Source organism: Solanum tuberosum, unplaced genomic scaffold (genome assembly GCF_000226075.1).
Source record: "Solanum tuberosum cultivar DM 1-3 516 R44 unplaced genomic scaffold, SolTub_3.0 scf00123, whole genome shotgun sequence".
In the NCBI taxonomy this organism is placed as follows: domain Eukaryota; kingdom Viridiplantae; phylum Streptophyta; class Magnoliopsida; order Solanales; family Solanaceae; genus Solanum; species Solanum tuberosum.
Genome location: NW_006239048.1, coordinates 524,930 through 544,373, shown reverse-complemented (window position 1 = coordinate 544,373; position 19,444 = coordinate 524,930). Strand labels below are relative to the sequence as shown.

Genomic DNA, 19,444 nt, shown 5'->3' with positions numbered 1-19,444 from the left:
AGCCACTTACGTGTCTTTGGTTGTATAGATTATGCCTTGATAAATTCACAAGCTCGACGTAAGCTTGATGAAGAATGTGAAAATGTATATTTGTAGGATATAGCACACAATCCAAGGCTTAAGTTATATAATCCAGTGAGTGGGAAAATTACGGTCAATAGAAATGTTGTGTTTAATAAAGATGCAAGTTGGAACTTTAATTCCACAAATGAAAGTTCAAACAATCAATTGTTGCCTTCTGACAATATTGTTGATCAAGAGTATGTAGCAGATCCTTTTTTGGTTGGTCCATCGACTACCTCATCGATTGCACCAACAACTTCTCCAATATTGGAAAAACTTTTCGCTAAGCCAACTCCATTGAGAAGATCAACAAGAGATAGGAAACAAAAACCTAGATATGCTAACAGTACATCTTGTACTTTTTCTTTACTTGTTTTAGATCCTAGTTTCTTTGAAGATGATGAAAAAGAGGATAAATGGTGCAAGGGTATGGAATAGGAGTTGATGGCTATTCAAAAGAATCAAACATGAGACTTGGTAAATTTTCCACAAGGAAAGAAAGCCAATGGGCTCAAATGGGTGTTTAGAACCAAGTATCATGCAGATGGTAGCATTCAAAAACACAATTCAAGGCTCATCACGAAGGGTTATTCCCAACAACAAAGTATTGACTTCGACGAAACTTTTTCTCCTATTGCCCGATTTGAAACAGTGAGAGCTTTTTTTGCCTTGGCAGTTAAATTAAATTCGCCAGTGTACCAATTTGATATTAATCCTCCTTTATTAATGGTGATTTGGAAGAGGAATTTTATGTCTCACAACCTGAAGGTTTTGTAGTTAATGGCAAAGAAAATAAGGTTTACAAGTTAGAAAGGCACTTTATGGCTTAAAACAAGTGTCGCGGGCATGGTACTTCAAAATTGATTCTTATTTCCAGTAGAGTGGCTTCCAAAGGAGCAACAATGAACCTACTCTTCATAAAAAAAGAGGAGGCAAAAATGTTTTTCTAGTTGTATGTCTTTATATTGACAATATGATATATATGGGTTCGAGTGAGTCTATCGTCACTGAATTTAAAGATTGCATGATGAAGAATTTTGAGATGTCTGATTTGGGTCTACTGCATTATTTTCTTGGTCTTGAGGTAAAACAGGGAGTTGATGGCATATTTCTTTCACAAAGAAAATATGCAACAGATCTCTTGAAAAGTTCAATATGGTAAATTGCATTGTTGTTGCTACGCCGATGAATATTAATCAAAAGTTGTATCGTGATGATGGTTCTGAAATGACAAATGCGACTTATTTTAGAAGTTTGGTTGGTGGTTTGAACTACTTGTCTCATACAAGGACAAACATTTCTTTCTCTGTTGGCATCATATCGAGATTTATGCACAATCCAAGTAAACTTCACCCTAGAGCTGCAAAGAGAGTATTGAGTATATTGTAGGCAGGGGCAAATTTAAGTGTAAAATTTGGGTCACCGGAACCCGTGGTCATCCGGCTAAACTCGATATATCATTTGTATAATTCTTAAACTTATATTAAATATTAGTTAAAGGAACCCATGCACAAAATGACCAGATGGTTCACTAGTCGGAGGGCTAATTATCAAGTTGGAAGTCGCTGGTTCGAATCCAGCCACCCCTCTATTTGCCTTTTTTTTTTTTTAAAACATGTCTGTTTTATTATATTAATTAATAAAAGAAATGTCATTACAACTTTAATTAGCCAAGGCATAAAATAGAAGGAAAATATATTTCAATTAATCGTCTTCTCTTTAGCTCGCTAATTTATTGTCTTTATAAAATTTTGGAAATCTAATGGAAATAAAAAAATAATTTTAAATTTATTATTTTTATTTTAATTATAAAAAATCCATGTAGGGTATTTGATCTTTTTCACACATGAATTATTTTTTGGCTTATTTAATTAACATTTTTTGAGTTTCTTATTCTTATTTCTTGTTTTTTCGTTCACTTTAGTGTAAAACTAAGAGAAATCAAAAGAAAGAACTGTGAATGGAAAAAGTGAAAAAATTAAGAAAAAATTTTAGAACAATTTTTTTTGGGCTATATTGGAGTTTAAATATTATTATTTTTGTTGCTATATTGAAATTTAGTTTTTATATCTATAATATTTTTGGGGCATCTATAATAAATTTTACAATAAAATTAGTGAAAGAAAATAAATTTGACCATTAAAATAATAATTTCAAATTAGCCGTTGAATAAAAAAATCTAAAAAAAATAATATGACAAGGATCAAATATACCCCTATATTAATTTATTTTTTTAATATTATTTTTTGCATTCGTTAGAGGAAAAGAGTATAGGTGAGCCATTTGTATGACATTCATGATATATATGAGTCACTTTCATAACAAGGTGCATATCAACTCTAAATCACAAAGTTGAGGCCTATATTAGACCATTTTCCCTACAATTTTAGATATTGTCCTTAAAGTAATAGTGCACTCGTCTTCTTGAAATTCTGGATTCGCCTCTGATTGTAGGGACAACAGATCATGGAATTTGGTATTCAAAGGTAACAAATTTCACATTAATTGGCTTTATTTATAGTGACTACGCAGGCAACATTGATGATAGAAAGATCACATATGGTTTCTTGTTTAATCTTGGATCTGGAACAGTTTCATGGAGTTCAAAGAAACAGGAATTGGTGACCTTATTAACTTCAAAGGCTGAATATATTGCAACAACTTCTGCAGCTTGTCAAGAAGTTTGGTTAAGGAGACTTGTTGCTGATTTTAATCAGAAACCAACCGGTGCAACTGAGATTTTTTGTGACAATAGATCTGCCAATGCGATGTCGAAGAAGCCAGCATTCCACACTAGAACAAAGCACATATATATTCGCTATCACATTATTCGAAGTCTTGTTTCTACTGGAGAAATTACTTTGAAGTCTTGTGATACAAATGAGCAAGCAACATACATCTTCACGAAGTCACTTCCCCAAGCAAATCACGAGTTCTTCAGAGATCAACTTGGAGTTTGCAGATTTTAATCAAGGGGGGTGTTGAAAAGTGATTCAAAAGAAACTTGACCAAGTCTTCAGGAGTTTGTTAGTTAGTTTCCTTTATCTTAGCAAGTTTAAATATTGTGGCAGATTAGTAACTAATTAGTAATTAGTGGCTTAGTGGACCTAGATTTTAGTATTTTTTAGTTTTTTGGTAAGCCTATTTATAGGCAGGTCTTTTTGCTTTGACTAATTTATCAAATTCAAAGAAGTTTGCAGTAACTTTTTATCTCTTTTGCTCTCTTTTTGTTCACTTTTCTTTTTGATTATCTTTTTCTTTCCAACAAAATGTTGACGGACGGTACAAACAGTGGTTCTTGCATCTAGCCCTGAGGTTGGTTCATTCATGAAAATGATAGAGGGGTTAGGCTCTAGCTCCACTGCAATGGTCAACCTTTCGAGTTGTTCAGTTAAGAGGTCGTTGACCCCTGGAAAACTAACTAAGGCTAATCTTAATGGTCCAAGCTCCACAAGATGCATGACTTCCTCAACAAAAATCTGTACGAGGATAAATAAATAGGAAATATTTACATGAATTCAACCTTTCCTGTCTTTTTGTCAACATCATGAGGTAAACACAGCCAAGATGAGTATACTAAGGTGAATGGATGTCATTCTGCTCACAGTATCCAGATATACGTGCTGAATGTGTCTTGCTTCTTAGCATAGCCAGAAAGTTTGATGTCACCCTCGATATATCCCCCGGTTTTTCTTCCAGCCAATACATCCATCAATGTTTTTATTTTCTAGCACCACTTACTCCCAACAAATCTGCCAAAACACCAGGCCTGAAAGCTCCACTTACGCCCTTAAGAAGTACCAATTTATCTTCAGTAGTACTCTGAGCTTTCATTTCTTGCAAGTATTGTGAAAGTAACATATCTTTTGAAAATGAAGGATTAGCATTGCTAGTTGATCAATAACATTTCCTGGATAGTTAGTTACCTGAGGTGATGGAATACGGTTCACTATTGGAGTCTTCTTTCTCAGTGCTAGTCGTTTGGGCATCTTCAGTGTCTTCTGATATCATAGCTTGCGGCTTACCAAATGCTGTAGATATTCATAATGAACATTTAACATTTTTTGCCCGTAGGGAAATATAAATGGAGAAATCTGAGAGATACTCAAGTTTTAGGTAAGAGAATGCAACACTGTAGCAGACCCCATGCTGAGTGATTATACCGCAACAAAAACCTCCAGATATGATGTTCCAAAAACATATGCATGTGATTTCACAAATTTGACTAGATAAATAAATTTATAGCATTATACAGAACAATTACAATGGCATTAGGAGCTGGCACAAAAATGGTTGATCATCTAACAAATCTTTGGAATATTTGATAATACATTCAATACCTTGTTAAAAAAACTGATTCTTGTTTATCAACTATGCATTATCAAACCAAATAAAATTCTCTCTCCATACGCTCTTCGGGAAGGAAAATATAGATAAGAAGTATTCGAGTCAATCCAAATGTGGCCAAAAAAATAGGCAAAGTAAGAGGAGGATCCTTCTCTTCTTTATTCTGGACGAAACTCAAATCCTTGAAAAATGAGATCGTGTTTTCAACTGCAATGCCTAATCTCCATCAATCGCGCTTCAACATTTCTGTAATCTCCTATATCATTAAAAAAGTTTCCCATTTTTTTAATTTCATCTATCCATCCCCTCTTTTCAAGGGTAGCCTCGCTCTAGGTCCTCGTCCTAAAAAATGGACAACTTTAGCTCGTGTGTCTACTACATGGTCGCTCTCAGAATCAACAAATCTAAAAACTGCCTTAACATTTCTAAGGACATAAAATCCATCTTCTAATTTGAAAACTAGATAAGCAAAATAACTGGTTCTTTTCAACAATATTCAAGTTTCAATTTTGCCTAGGATATCAAGCTAACAGAACCAATTAAGTTTAGCCACTTCAGACGATCTACAAAAAATTTACACTTCCTCAATAGTTATATTTAATAAAGTATTTTCTATAAAATTTAGAGTACATGGAAAGGAACCGCAAAAATATAAAACATGGAGTCCAGACATTCCCAATACTCTGGTGTACCACCCCATATAATACTAAGTTCTCATGCTGCGATCATAAAACATTTATTCCCCGTCTTCTTATCCAGTGAAAACTCTATTTGACAGATCAAATCACAGAAACAAAACATTAGGATTTTAAAACAAACCAAAAAGGCTGAAAAAGGCACTAGACCACTCTTCCTGTGTCCGATTGGGATCACAACGGACCAACCGCGCTCACTTGAAAGGGCTAGCTACCTGAAAGTTGGCCTAGATCCAGACCACCTAACAACCCTTATGAATGGAACATGCCGTTCATTGGCCTGTTCTTCTCAGGTCAGGTTGGGTCGGTCATGGGCAGACCCTACCCACTAGCCATGACTTCCACTATACCACCTTTACCTACTGCCCAATCATAGAAATAGAACCCTTTTCCATTGCCATTAAGTCGATTATTCTTCTATTCATGAAAATCACACATTCACAACTAAAATAAAAACTTTTGAAAGATCAGACACATTTGATCATTTAGTCATCACTGAATAAGATTGCTGTCCTTCTGATATCTATTGGATGGAGTTAGGATTTTCACTAAGATAATTCAAAATATAAAGAAAGTAAATAGACGAAAAAGCCAAGGAAATTCGAAACATAGTATATGTATACATAATTTCTTTTACCTATCTACATAATGCTGTTTTCCAGCAATAAGCTATAAATTGACACCCCTTGGATAAAAGTGGCTTGATCACGGGTGACAGAGTGTTCGAGCTCGTGAAGTTGTGATCTTACCATCAAATCATATTTTATAAAAAAAACAAACTTATCATGAAAAAAAGACAACCACAAAAAGGAGCGAGGGAAATGAAAAAATCATACCAATTTGCCTCTATCAAGAAAAATCGGAGAGTTATAGAGGTTGAATTAAAGTTGTTTCTTGGAAGGAAAAACTATTGGAGAGCCTGATCTAGAAACAATTTTATGATAATCATATGTCAAAAATAATGTCTTCCAGACGATGTTGGATTGTGCTGCAGACATGAATGTTTGTGAGACACTCCTGGAGGTTGCATGATGAAAATTCTCTCGTTAACATCGCCGAAAGATGTAGCTAGGTCATCAGCTGTCTCACAAACATTCATGTATGAAGCAGAATCCAACGTCGTCTGGGAGATACTATTTTTGCCATCTGATTATCAGCAAATTGTTTTCTAGATCAGGCTCTTTAATGGTTTTTTCTTCCAAGAAAAAACTTTACTTCAACCTCTGTAACTCTCCGATTCTTCTTGATAGAGGCAAATTGGTATGATTTCTTCATTTCCTCCCTCCTTTTTGTGTTTGTCTTGTTTTTCATGAGAAGTTTATTTTTTTATAAAACATGATTAAATGGTGAGATCACAACTTCACGAGCTCAAACACTCTATCACCCAACCAAGCCACTTTTATCCGAATGGTGTCAATTTATACCTTATTGCTGGACAATTACATTGTGTAGATAGGTAAAAGAAATTATGTATATATATACTATGTTTTGAATTTCCTTGGATTATTCGTCTGTTTACTTTCTTTATATTTTGAATTTTCTTAGTGAAAATTCTAACTCCATCCAATAGATATCAGAAGGACCACAATCTTATCCAGTGATCATTGAGTGATCAAATGTGGGTCACATCTTTCTAAAGTTTTTATTTTAGTTGTGAATGTGCTATTTTCGTGAATACAATAATATTCGACTTAATGTCAATGAAAAGGGGTCCTATGTACAGCGGCGGATCTATGAAGGGCTGTGGGGGTGCCACGCCACCCCCGAACTTCGACGGAAACTCTATATATACATAGGTATATATATATATATATAATATTTATATAAATATAAAGCGTGCCCACAGAACAAAATTGCCTTGTGGTGCCACGGTAGGAGGGCAACTTTAGAAGGTTGAGGTTGCGGGTTCGAATCCCATTTGGCACCCACGGACTCTAAATCCTGGATCCGCCACTGCCTATGTATATGATTGTGTAGTAGGTAAAGGTGGTACAGTGGAAGTCGTGTCTAGTGGGTAGGGTCTGCCCATGACCGACCCAACCCGACCTGAGAAGAACATGCCAATGAATGGCATGTTCCATTCTTAAGGGTTGTTAGGTGGTTTGGATCTAGGCCAAATTTTAAGTAGCTAGTCATGTCAAGTGAGTGCAGTTGTGATCCCAATTAGACACAGTAAGAGTAGTCTAGTGCCTTTTTCAGTCCCCTTGGTTTGTTTTTAAATCATAATGTTTTGTCTCTGTGATTTGATCTGTCATATAGAGTTTTTAGCTGGATAAGAATATAGGGAAGAAATGTTTTATGGTCGCAGCACGAGAATTTGGTATTATATGGGGTGGTCACCAGAGTATTGGGAATGGTTCTCACCCAAACTCAAGGTTTTATATATTTGCAGTTTAATTTTGAAAGAAATTACTTTACTAATATAATTATTGAGGAAGTGTAAATTTTTGTGTAGATTCTCTGAAGTGGCTAAACTTAATCGGATCAGTTGGCTTGTTATCCGAGGAAAAATTAGAACTCGAATGTTGTCGAAAAGAACCAGTTATATATTTCGCTTATCTAGTGTTCAAATGGGAAGATGGATTTTATGGCCTTAGAAATGTTAAGGCAGTTGTTAGATTTGTGGATTCTGAGAGTGACCATTAAGCAAAGCAACGAGTTAAAGTTGTCCCTTTTTCAGGACTAGGACCTAGAGCGAGGCTACCATTGAAAAGAGGTGATGGATGGATGGAATTAAAAATGGGAAACATTTTCAATGATACAGGAGATGTTGAAGCACGATTGATAGAGTTTAGGCATCTTGGTTGGAAACACGGCTTCATTGTTCAAGGAAATGAGTTTCGTCCAGAATGAAGAAGAAACACTTGAGCAAAATCGGCAAGATATAAACTAACCTAGAGGCAAGAGTTAACCCAAATCACCAACACCAGAGGTATCTCCACACACAAAAAGTGTGCATAGCAAACTGGCGCTTGTGTCACACCAGGCGTGTTGTTAAGTCCAGGAAGCACCACAACCATAACTAAGGAGATCTTCACTACTGAAATGCAAAACACCAAATATATAGATGCAACATTTGTAGATGTGGTCCAGATCAAGGCGAATACTACCTTTGAAGAAGATTCAGAGTGTAGTAAGTGGAGAAGTTCAAAGGAGTAAGAGGGTCATAAAGAACCCGGATATCAAGATGATTGCAAAGTCTCGATGATCCCTTAAAATTGGACGCAAAGAATAAATTAAGTTGGTGTTGAGAGGGAGTGTTCAAAAGTCATCACCGACTTAATTAATATCTAAGATATTTCAAAGAAGAATCTAGTATATTAAAGACTTGTAGAGAATTGAACAAATGAGAGTTCTAGAGTGTAAAGTCTTAAATCATTCAAGAAAGTGCAATCCTATAAATAGGTAAAAGGTGCATTCTATAAATAGAGGTAGTCATTTGAGTGTAAAGAGTTATAAGACCAAAACTGATCTATACTTAGCAATAATAATATTCAAGTTGTGAGCAACCAATTGTGCCCAATAATTGTCAACAAACACATCTTTTGGATCTAGGCCACCACTCTTATCGATTGGTCACAACTAGCACCCCTCCTTGGTCTAGGCCACCACTCTTGACATTCTATCAAGCTATTACTTTGAGTTGCAGCCTCAAGTGTTAATCAGCCCTACTCTAATACTTATTATAATAGACTGAATAAGATAACCCAACCCTAAAAACTAGTCTATTAGGTGGAAGAGCCTACTCAAGCCTACTAAACCGTTAATAATTTTTTTGCTTAATTAATGAAGGTCAATTAGCATACAACAAAGATGGTAAAGATTCCTTGCAGTTAAGAAAAGGTGGTTCACCCCCTTGAAAGGAGTCACCTTTAATAGGAAGCTTTAAACTCTTCCTACTAATAGTGGTCTTTATACGGTGCATACTCAGATGGTGTGCAGCCTGCAGGTTCCGTTAAGGTTTTGATGTAAAAAGAAAAATGTGCTATAGTAAGTTAAATTGCATAAATAGTATTATATATAACTCAAATTTTTAAAAATTCTTACTATTAGTTGAATCGGCGGTACCCAAGGCTCACTATAATTAGTGACTAATGTTTCATTTGATTCCAAATTTAGCATTACATTAACTTGTTTAGTATATGTATTTGTTGGGTTTGTTAGCGTGGTTACAATTCCACATTGGTTGGGGAACGGACAAATAGTTTTGCTTGCATAGACTGGGGCAGTTCTTCCCTCATGTGCTAGTTTTTGAGATGTGAGTTAGGCCCAAGATCTAATTTTACAGGGTTCAACTGACACCCGTAACTCTATTATGGCTTTGCCCCCCATGACAACGTAGTTGAAGTATGTTCAAGTTGGCTCGGACCTTATTATGGTTATTAAGAAAAAAAACTCTAGACTTCAATAGTGTTTATGTTGCTTATATTTCCAAAGTTAGCAGTAATATATTATTAATTTTCATAGTTTACATTTATCTGTTTGTTGAACTGATAACTCTATTATGGCTCCACCGTACCCTTGGAAGTTGCGATAATGTAGTTGAAGTAGGTTCAAATGGTTTCGGACATCAGGAAAAAAAACTCTTAAGACTTTCTTAGTGATTTCTGTTGATTTTATTTCCGAAGCTTGCATCATATATTAGCTTGTTTAGTTTAGATGTATCTACTTAATGTTGATTCATTGTTTCCTAAAAAGATGTCTTGATAGATTGAAGTATGTTATTAGTTTTATTATTTAGATGTTCTAGTTGGAAGCTTAAAACATTCTGCCATAAAAAATAGCTTAGTTTTATATATATATATATATATATAAACACCAATATTTACATATAAATATTTTTTTTCATAATGAGTTTATCTCACAAGTATAAGATTTGTGCGCACTAAACATTATAAGTCCATTCAATTCGTACTTTTTTTAGAACCCTTCTTATCTTGGCTTGCCAGATTCAAGCTCGAATAAAGGAGGGGTCACAGTATGAATCCTCATAGTACATATGTTATTGGGACGTGATCACCTCGTAATGCTAACTTTGGTAATAAGAGCAACATAAATAACTAGTAGAGTCAAGATTTTTTCTAATTACCATAATGTCATTACCAACTAAAGCACACTTCAAGCCAAAATAGAGTTTCGGATTTGGCGGAACCCAACAACGTAGGTTTAAAATCCACATTTTAAAGAAATTCAGTTAATAGGTATAATGTATCTCAAACCCCATAAAACAAAAAAGAGATATAGTTCAGAACCCGTACAACTTAAAATTCCAGATCCGCCTATGATGACCTGCATTTGATTATTTTGGGACGGAACTCTATTCCTTCAACAATGAGGCCACTTTTGTCACCATGACGTTTCATCTCAAGCAATCTTGCTTCGACAGGACCATCACTACCCTCCTTGCTATTGAAATATCCCAGTTCTACTTCCATCCATCCATCTCCTCGCAGTTTTGTTGATGTCACAAGTTTCACAGTGTTGGCTTGTTTTTCAGTCTCAGTATCACTCTCATAATTAACAAACCTAATAATTGAATTAGAATATTCAAGTTCACAAGACTTATTTCCCAATTTGAACACCAAATAATCAACATAATCTGGCTTTGGTGACAACACTTTTGTTCCTTTTCTTCCAGGAATATCCAATTGAGGTACAAAGTGAAGATATGCCACTTTCGAGAATCTGTAGAAGTATTGCAAGAAGCATTTGTAAGGATAATTTATAATTGTTTTAATGATATGTAAGGTGTATCTCCTTAGTAGGTCTACCAGATGCAAAGTTGAATTGACGAGATTTGGGTACCAGATGGTTGAACTAAAAAGATTTATATATTATCTATGCAATTTAACATGTTATAGCAGATTTTTCTTTTTGCGATCAAAATATTTATAGGAACCTCGCACTGTCCGAGATTGCGCCGTATAAAGGTGACCTTCCAATACTTCTTCGACTGATCCTTAATTAGCATTAAATAATTTTCAAGGTGTGAGCAACCAATTGTGCTCATAACTTGAAAACTATTAATGCTAATTAAGGACCAGTCGAAGTAGTATTGAAGAGAGGTGATTAGACAAGACATGACTCAACTTCATATTACCTAGGACATGACCTTAGATAGGAAAGTGTGGAGGACACATTCTAGGGTAGAATTTTAGTAGGTAGTGAAGTGTTGTCTTGCTTTTCGAGATTTTCGGCTTGTTGGTGTTTTGTCATTGTACTAGTTGTATTATTGTAGTTCTTGATTGTGATATCTATCATTTTATGTTGCTTAATGTTTATTGCACTATTTTGTTGTTCTTCGTCCTTTCTTATAAGATTTTGCATTGCCTCCCTCCCCGTTGCTATATCTTTTCCCATTGTTTTCTTCTTCCTTGTACTTGAATTTGTTACACTTGAGTTGACGGTCTTTCGAAAATAACCTCTCTACCTCCTCAAGGTAGTGGTAAGGACTGCGTACACTCTACTCTCCCCAAACCCCACTTGTGGGATTTCACCGGGTATGTTGTTGTTATTGTTATAAGGACCAGCTTCGGTCTTAAAACTCTTTTTTTTTCTTTTGCACTCCTATTTTTTTTAGTACACTTCACTCTCAATTATTTCTTTAGTACACACTCTTTATTTGAGTATAAATACAACTCAAATGACCACCTTTTTTATCGGTGTTGATGGAAGGATCTAGTGGATGCAATATTCTAGAACTACACCTTCCACTTCTTTCTCGAATTCTTTTAGATTTTGCACTCTAGAACTCTCATTCTAAAGTTCTTCTTTCAATACAAATCTTGAATATTCTAGATTCTTCTTTGAAATATCTTAGATATTAGTAATTAAGTTGGTGATGACCTTTTAACACCCCTCACAGCACCAACTTAATTTATTCTTTGCATCCATTTTGAGTGATCCTCGAGACAATGCAATCATCTTGATGTCCAGGCATTTTATGAATCTCTTCCTCCTTTGAACTTCCCCACTCACTTCTCTTTGAATCCTCTTCGAAGGTAGTAGTCTCCTTGATCTAGACCGCTCTGCTAATGTTGCATCATTATACTTGGTGTTTGGGAATTTCAATTATGTAGACCTCCTTAGTCACAATTGTGGTGCTTCTTGGACTTCTTCTTGCAATATCACAGGAGTTTCACATGCTTCAATTTGCCATGACCTCTCCTTCTTTTTTGTGGGTGGAGATACCTCTGGTGTAGGTGATTTGAGTTTTCCTCATTCCTCTTGGTTAGTTTCTATCCTTCTCCCCTATTATTTACTTTGATCTTGTCTTGTAGCTTTTGCTCAAGTGATATTGAATCTAATAGGAAATTACCTATTTGGACCACCATGTTGATGCTTCATCAAATACCAGATTGCTTGACACATATGTGCTATTAGTGGTAGGGTCACATCACCTCCATCCTTTTATTTGTTCAGCATAACCGATAAAGATGCAACCAACAACCTTTTTATCAAACTTGTTGTGGAGATGTTCTGGCATGAGCACATAGCACACACATCCAAAATCTCGAAAGTGATTTACATTAGTTATTATCTTCTTGAGTTTCTCGAATGGTGAGATGAATTCCAATAGTCTTCATGCATTTTGCTCAAAACCTTGCTGGTACATGTATACTATGAAACATAATTCTGCATATCCTTGTCAGGTGTCTATTTTCTCTTTCTGCTACTCCATTTTGTTGTTACATATTTGGGAAAGTAAATTGTTGTGGTATCATCTTCTCTTATGGTAGTCATTGAACTCATGTGACATGTATTCTCCCCTATTACCCATGCATAGATATTTGATTCTCCTTCCAATATAATATCATTCTTCACTGTTTGTCAGAACTCTTTAAACTTCTCAGATACTTCAGATTTCTCCTCGAATAGTAAATCCACACGTACCTTGATAAGTCATCAATGAAGGTTACCATGTATCAGTTACCACTACTAGAAGGTCGATTTACTGGTTCAAACATGTCTAAGTGCATCAACTCCAGTGACTTCTTGTCTTGATACTTAGATTCCCCGTAGGAAAGTTGATGTGTTTTTTTTCATATTGGAATCCAACACATATAGTGTCTCCTTTAATGTCAAGCTGATAAAGACATTACAATTTTGATTGTTGCATCATGATTTTTAACTTGTTGTAGCTCATCTGCCCGGGACGTGCATTCCATAAATCTATTTTTTCATTACTCCAAGTCTTCTCTACATAAGCTGTCTCAGTTAACACTACATAGATTGACTCTAATTTTCTTTCCTCAATGAATGGAAAGCTTGTAATTAACTTTCAAGTTTCGATATACTTTTACATCATTGGTTCAAACATGATAATAATTTCTTCTTCATACCTTGAAACATGATATACATTTTGAAGTTGCACTTTTCTCGAGCTATAATGTGTCACAAACACAGTCTACATTCTAGAATTATTTGATGTCACCATTACTCAACTACCTTTATATTTGCTCATGTTAATAAGCTTTTTCTCATCTCTGATCATGTGTTTGGAGCATCTTGAATCAACAATCCAATCATTTTAATAATCGACCAATTTCTCACTTACAATTGCACGTGCAAGCTCCTTTTCCTTGTCAGAGTGAGAGGTGAAAATAACTTCATGTTGATTGCTTGGTTTCTTCATCTATATAAGAGGTCTCAAAGTCCCAAGCTTCTTCTTCATCTTGCTTTTTTATAACACCTTCAGCTATCTTGTAACAACAATCTCTAGCGTAATGTCCTCTCTTTACGCAATTGTAGCACTTGTCCCTTTGCCAGTTTGAAACCTCGGTTTGCCTTCTTATTGGCTCTCTAGCTTCTTTGATGTTGATTCTTCTGGTCTCCCCCTGGCCGTACTTCTCTCTTCATCCCATTTTGGTAGCCTTGCCGTTTGCTATACCGCATTATCAAGCAGGGATGATTATTGTGTGTCAGTTGTCTCTCATTAATTAGAAAGAGAAATACGAAGGGATATAGGATAGCCTCTTAGATTGAGCCTTGTTGTTGAATCTATAACAACTCTACAATAATTTAACTTGATAAAGTAGGTAATAGGGCCCCTCGTTCTGGCAGCTCTAGTGATTCCCTTGGCAGCGGCCGCGCAGCCCTCCCATGGTTGCTACGGCCACTGGACATCCTCCTCCTGAGGTAGTCCAGCCCGCCCCAACATGGCTTTATCTTGCTCAGTGAAGGCTCAATATTAGCAGTAATGCAAGTTAAGGATTTAAACAAAGGGAGAGAATTTGGCAGAAAAGAGGATAGGAACATGGTAATGCTCAAGAAGGCAACATCTAGTACATCTCTAGGTTGTGAGAAGAGGCACAATATTAGTAATGCTTCAAGAGCCCTATTATGTTCGAACATCTTTGATGGTTTCGTGAAGGCTACTGGAAAATATGGTGATATTATGGCTCCAACATTACATATTTCTAATCCTAAAGTAGCTAATTAAGATTATTCAAGAAAATCAAGATAGCATGCCACTCAAATCCAATCCAGCAATCAAGCCACTCATGGTCACATTGAGCACATCGGCTTATGAGGTCCCTTCCCAATATTTGGAGTCACATGGTTATTATCAAGGTGAATCTGGACAGCTACTATTTGTTGGAAAACTATATGCGCACAACGGAAGCATATCACAATCTTACTGTTTACATGAATAATAGATAATCAAAAACGTTTAAGCTAGAACATATACAATTATGCTAGAACACATAAAGTTGTTGAAATTTAATCGAAGAATTACCTCTTGAAGCGAGAGTAGATACGTTCAAGCAAATCCACTGGTCAGACAAACCTTCAAGTGAATCCACAAGTAGACAGCATCTTTGCGGTCTTCTACAATGATCCCAAGTTCATATCTGAACTCTCTCAATTTTTGGGTGGACAAGTATGAATAGAAAACCTTCAAACTTTCTAGGGTTAGAAGAATCCCTAATTATAGAGATTTATTCCCAATTCAAAGAAGAGAACCAAAAGACACATTGATTTTCTTCAAAATAAAAATTTACACGTTAGTTTTCTTTTTAAAAGAAAACCAACGCTTGTCTCTCCTTTTCCCCTTAGAATTAGGATTTTGAATTCTAGTTAAATTTGGGCACTATAGGGACCACAAAATTAATTATTGAGACTTCCTATTATGGAAATAATTCCAAATAATTAATTTGAACTATTCTTACCATAATAAATTACAAATCATTCCCCTAGAAATTCGTAATTGCACTCCTCTATTTATATTTCGAAATTCCCCATTAAACACTTATGTAATTCCCCATGTTAAGATTACAGATACTAATCAATAAATTAAATTACTGAAAACTTATAAGTTTCTCAAAGAGGCATATCAATCAATCTATATAGCAAGACATGGATTCCATCGACTAACTTATTATTTCACTCATATATATTATTATCATCCAATCTACCAGACATATTGACTCATCTCAGAATCTTACCTTTTAATAAATCAAAACGATAATTAATATATACAAATCATAATAGTTATATCAAGATTGAGAATATAAGTACATTTAACAGTTTAAAGAATATGCTTTTGTGAGTCAGTCTAAAACAACTATCTCTACTCGGTCTCGTTCAATACATACAAAATACACTAGCACAAGAAGTTTGAACTATACTGTTCCCATAATCAAGATAAATTACATATAATCTTGTGCTACAATCATACCGATGGCATGTCCAATTTCCATCCTAGATTGTGAACAAAAAACTTTACACTTATAAGAACCGGTGATTTAATCATTTGTGTATAAGCTAAAACTCTACACACTAAATCATCTACTATATAAGTAAATAGACACCATAAACGAATATATGATCTATCAAAATTAAATAAATATTTATTCTATAATAAATATTATATCTTAACGTATGGTTAATAGTATATATCCCAACACTATTGTCAATAGGGAATGGAAACGACAATTCAGTGAAAGGTATACCATCTCACTCTCTCAAGCTAATTTCACAAATGATCTGATTATTTTGAGGAAAAACAAGGGGTGATGAGTGTTGCTAGGCGGGCTCTTTGGTTGATAAAAAAGAGCAGGTTTCACCACCTGCTTTGAATAGCAAATTAAGTCCAGAAGCTCTACATTTGTGCCTAAAAGTGTGATTGCAAAGAAGAATGAGCCAAAGGCCTTAGCGTCAAGATCTAGTCCAACTAATGCTTATACAATTGATTTGAAAGAGGATTATCTGATGAAAACAAGGAAGACAATATGCTGGCATATGCTTTGATAAAATGGCTAGGGAAGGGGATATCTCACCTAGGCAACAAGGAAGTGGAAGGAACAAAAGCAAAAAAGAAGACAAATGGAAGACAACATAGAAGTGACTAAGAAGTTTGTTCCAAGGCACCTACTGATGTGACTATCAAAAAAGAATCATATGGAAGTATCAATAGCTTTAACAAGATCCAATAAGTCCATGAAGAAATGATAAACCATCAAGTATTGTTGGACAAGTTTGAAGAAAAAGACAAGAGGAAAACACTTCAGGTTACTTTAGATGGGGAATCAATTTTTTTTAATTCATGCACTTGTCAAAGGAAGTCTGAGGCCGATAACTCAAACTTCTTAATCCTTGGTTGTTATATTTTTGCATTATTTAAGCATCCACATTTGTAATATTATCATAGAGTGTATAACGAACTCTGTGGTAATCTAACTCTTATGATCTTCATGCTTGTTGGTTAGTAGAGGTTTGTTACCTCATTAGGACTGGTAAGGTAAGGTTCAACTCCCTTTGCTTGTATTTATCCCTGTTGAGTTTTTTATTTTTTAATAAAAGGTTGCTAAATTTAAAAAAAAAAAAATCTATTTTATACATTATCATATCAAACTTGGTATGAGAATTACACTTTGTTAATAGGTTAACTTGATCTGATAGTGAAGGTTATTCTTTATACATTGTACATAACATAAACTTCAACATAAATGCATTTCCTTAATTTTATCAGTACAAACGAAGAGACAATCTTTATAATAATCAATCAAATAGCTAGACAATCTTTGAAATAAATGAGTTAAAAGAGAGAAAGAAAACAAATGCATTGCATAAAAAATTTATAAGAAATAAGTGTGAAGTTGTAGATCAAATTAAGGAAATGATAAAGATATAAACCTGGAACTGGGGTGTGTCTTCCATCGCCAAGAGCGTATGTCATCACTCTCAAAAATGTTATGCTTTCTTGCCGTTTCATAAAACATTTTTTCCCGCTATGCTTATCAAGAAAAAAACTCTGAGAGAAAAAAAATATTAAACAATATCCTATATGTGTAGTATTGTATTTATAATCTAATTGATCCAAATTCACACCTCCGTCAGATGTGAGAAAGTGCTTCCTATTATTTTTTGTTCGCAACTATTTTCAACTCACTTGTTTGGATGGTTGTTACACTATGTAGTTTCATAATATATCATTCTTAATTCAACATATTAGATTTACTCTCAAAGCCCTAACAATCAACACTCATGACTACAAGTCTTACTCTTAAAGCTTTACTTCTTACCATCATCATTCACACCTAGATTTCAAGGCATTCTAATCACATGCTTCATTATTAAGTGATTGTAGTCATAAATCATCATAAAGGTTCACCTTCAAGATTTACAAGTTATGATCCATCACATATACATTATTCTAATTCAATTCATGTCTACACGTTTCTACTCTTGAACAATTACTACTCATATCATTAATTCTAGAAGATCATCTCTAGGTCTTCAATTTCCCTCTTCAAGGAACAAACCCACATTACTTCAATTTCATCAATTAACTAGGGTTAACCATAGAAAACATATAATATAATCATAATAACATAATTCAATAATAAATCAATCATAAACAAGTACTTTCCACTCAATTGGATTCATACTCAACTAACCAACATTATTGGAAGGAACCCTAACTTGAATTGGGGTTTCATCTTCACAATTGGGGGAAATCTAGGGGGCTCCATGGATGAATAATCTATCATACCTTGATTATAAATCCCTCACAATGCTTGCAAAAATGGAGGAATTTTCCCTAACTTGCTTATTTTCTTCTTCTTCTTCTTTGCTTTCTAGAGAGAGAATTTCTTGGAGGGAATTGGGTCTCTTTGGTGAATTGAAAATAATGATTTAGAATCCCTTAATTAATGGTCTAATAGCTTTATATAAGTGGTCTAATAACTAATTAATTCTAGAATGTTCCCTTAACCAAAACTTAAACCGTCTTAAGGCCAAGACTGACTCACCCACGAGACCCTGACCCACGGGCCGTGCTGGTCCTCTGTGGGTGGTGGTCTGCAGCTTGTTTTGGGGTCTTGACCTACGACCCCTCACCCAGGGGGCGTGGGTCCATCTACTGGTTGTGGTCCCCCTTCGTGGGTGGACTATTTTTTGCAGCTTTTTGGGTGGTTTCTAGGGTCCTCGAGGAGGACCCTTGATTGGTCCTTGGGGAGTCGTACCTTGATGTTTAACCCCTAAACCCTTCATTCTAAGCACGGGAGGTCATATCTACGACTCTAACCCCCACGTCAAGCTCTAGAACCCTTACATAAGGCTCTAGTTTAGTCTACTAGTTTATGGGGTATTACACTTGTTATGCACTGGAAGGGGGTTGTTGTTTAACTCACGTAAGGTCTAGACTTTTCTTGAGCTTGTGAAATTAAGTGATGGTCTCCATGAACAGCTTCTCTTCCCTTCCACCCAGATAATCATTTGGAGATGAATGAGGGATAAATTGATATAGATTGTAATAATATGATCTGTCGTTATTCAAAGGCACCTCGTGTATTGTCTCAAAATATTTTGGAATATGTCACCAAATTAAAATTGGGCTGACACGATAAAATTGTGAAATCTAAAAAAGGAGTCAGGCTGACATCATCCTACCATAGTGAAGTTATTTTCTCTATGGTGACACTACTGCATAACAAGTCAGTTGGTATAGCGGGCCAGCAGGGGGTAAAACTAAGGAATTCTCTATGGTGACAGTACTACATAGAAGGTCAGTTGGTATAGCGGGCCAGCAGGGGGTAAAACTAAGGGATAATGGATTCTTTTAGTTAACCTCTCCCTTCTTAGTGAAAGTTATCCTAAAAACCCCTGCTAATCCTCTTTAAGTTAGAGAACAATGGAGTGGAGGGATTCTACCCAAGTAAGGTAACCACCCATGAAATTTTGATCTACATTCATTAGAGATCGCCTCGTGGAGCCAGAAAGTGAGGTTCAAGTTCCTCAAACAGCTGCTTAACAGCCAGGTAGGCCATGTTTTTTAACTCAGTAGTAGAACTATCTTCGCTTATATTATAAACTGTGAATCATAGGATTTTGGA

At 35.3% G+C, this 19,444-nt stretch overlaps 1 protein-coding gene and 1 pseudogene across 1 annotated transcript; both read right to left on the bottom strand.

Annotated features, from left to right (window-relative positions):
• Positions 1–3,233: 3,233 nt before the first annotated feature.
• On the bottom strand, positions 3,234–4,074 carry LOC102583972 (pleiotropic drug resistance protein 1-like; annotated as a pseudogene).
• A 6,310-nt stretch (positions 4,075–10,384) lies between these two features.
• LOC107061202 (F-box protein PP2-B13-like) lies at positions 10,385–13,027 on the bottom strand. Its single transcript, XM_015310039.1, has 2 exons — positions 12,999–13,027; positions 10,385–10,790 (listed from the first exon to the last, which is right to left on the bottom strand). The coding sequence occupies exons 1-2, from the start codon at positions 13,025–13,027 to the stop codon at positions 10,385–10,387; spliced, it is 435 nt and encodes a 144-aa protein (XP_015165525.1).
• Positions 13,028–19,444: the final 6,417 nt, after the last annotated feature.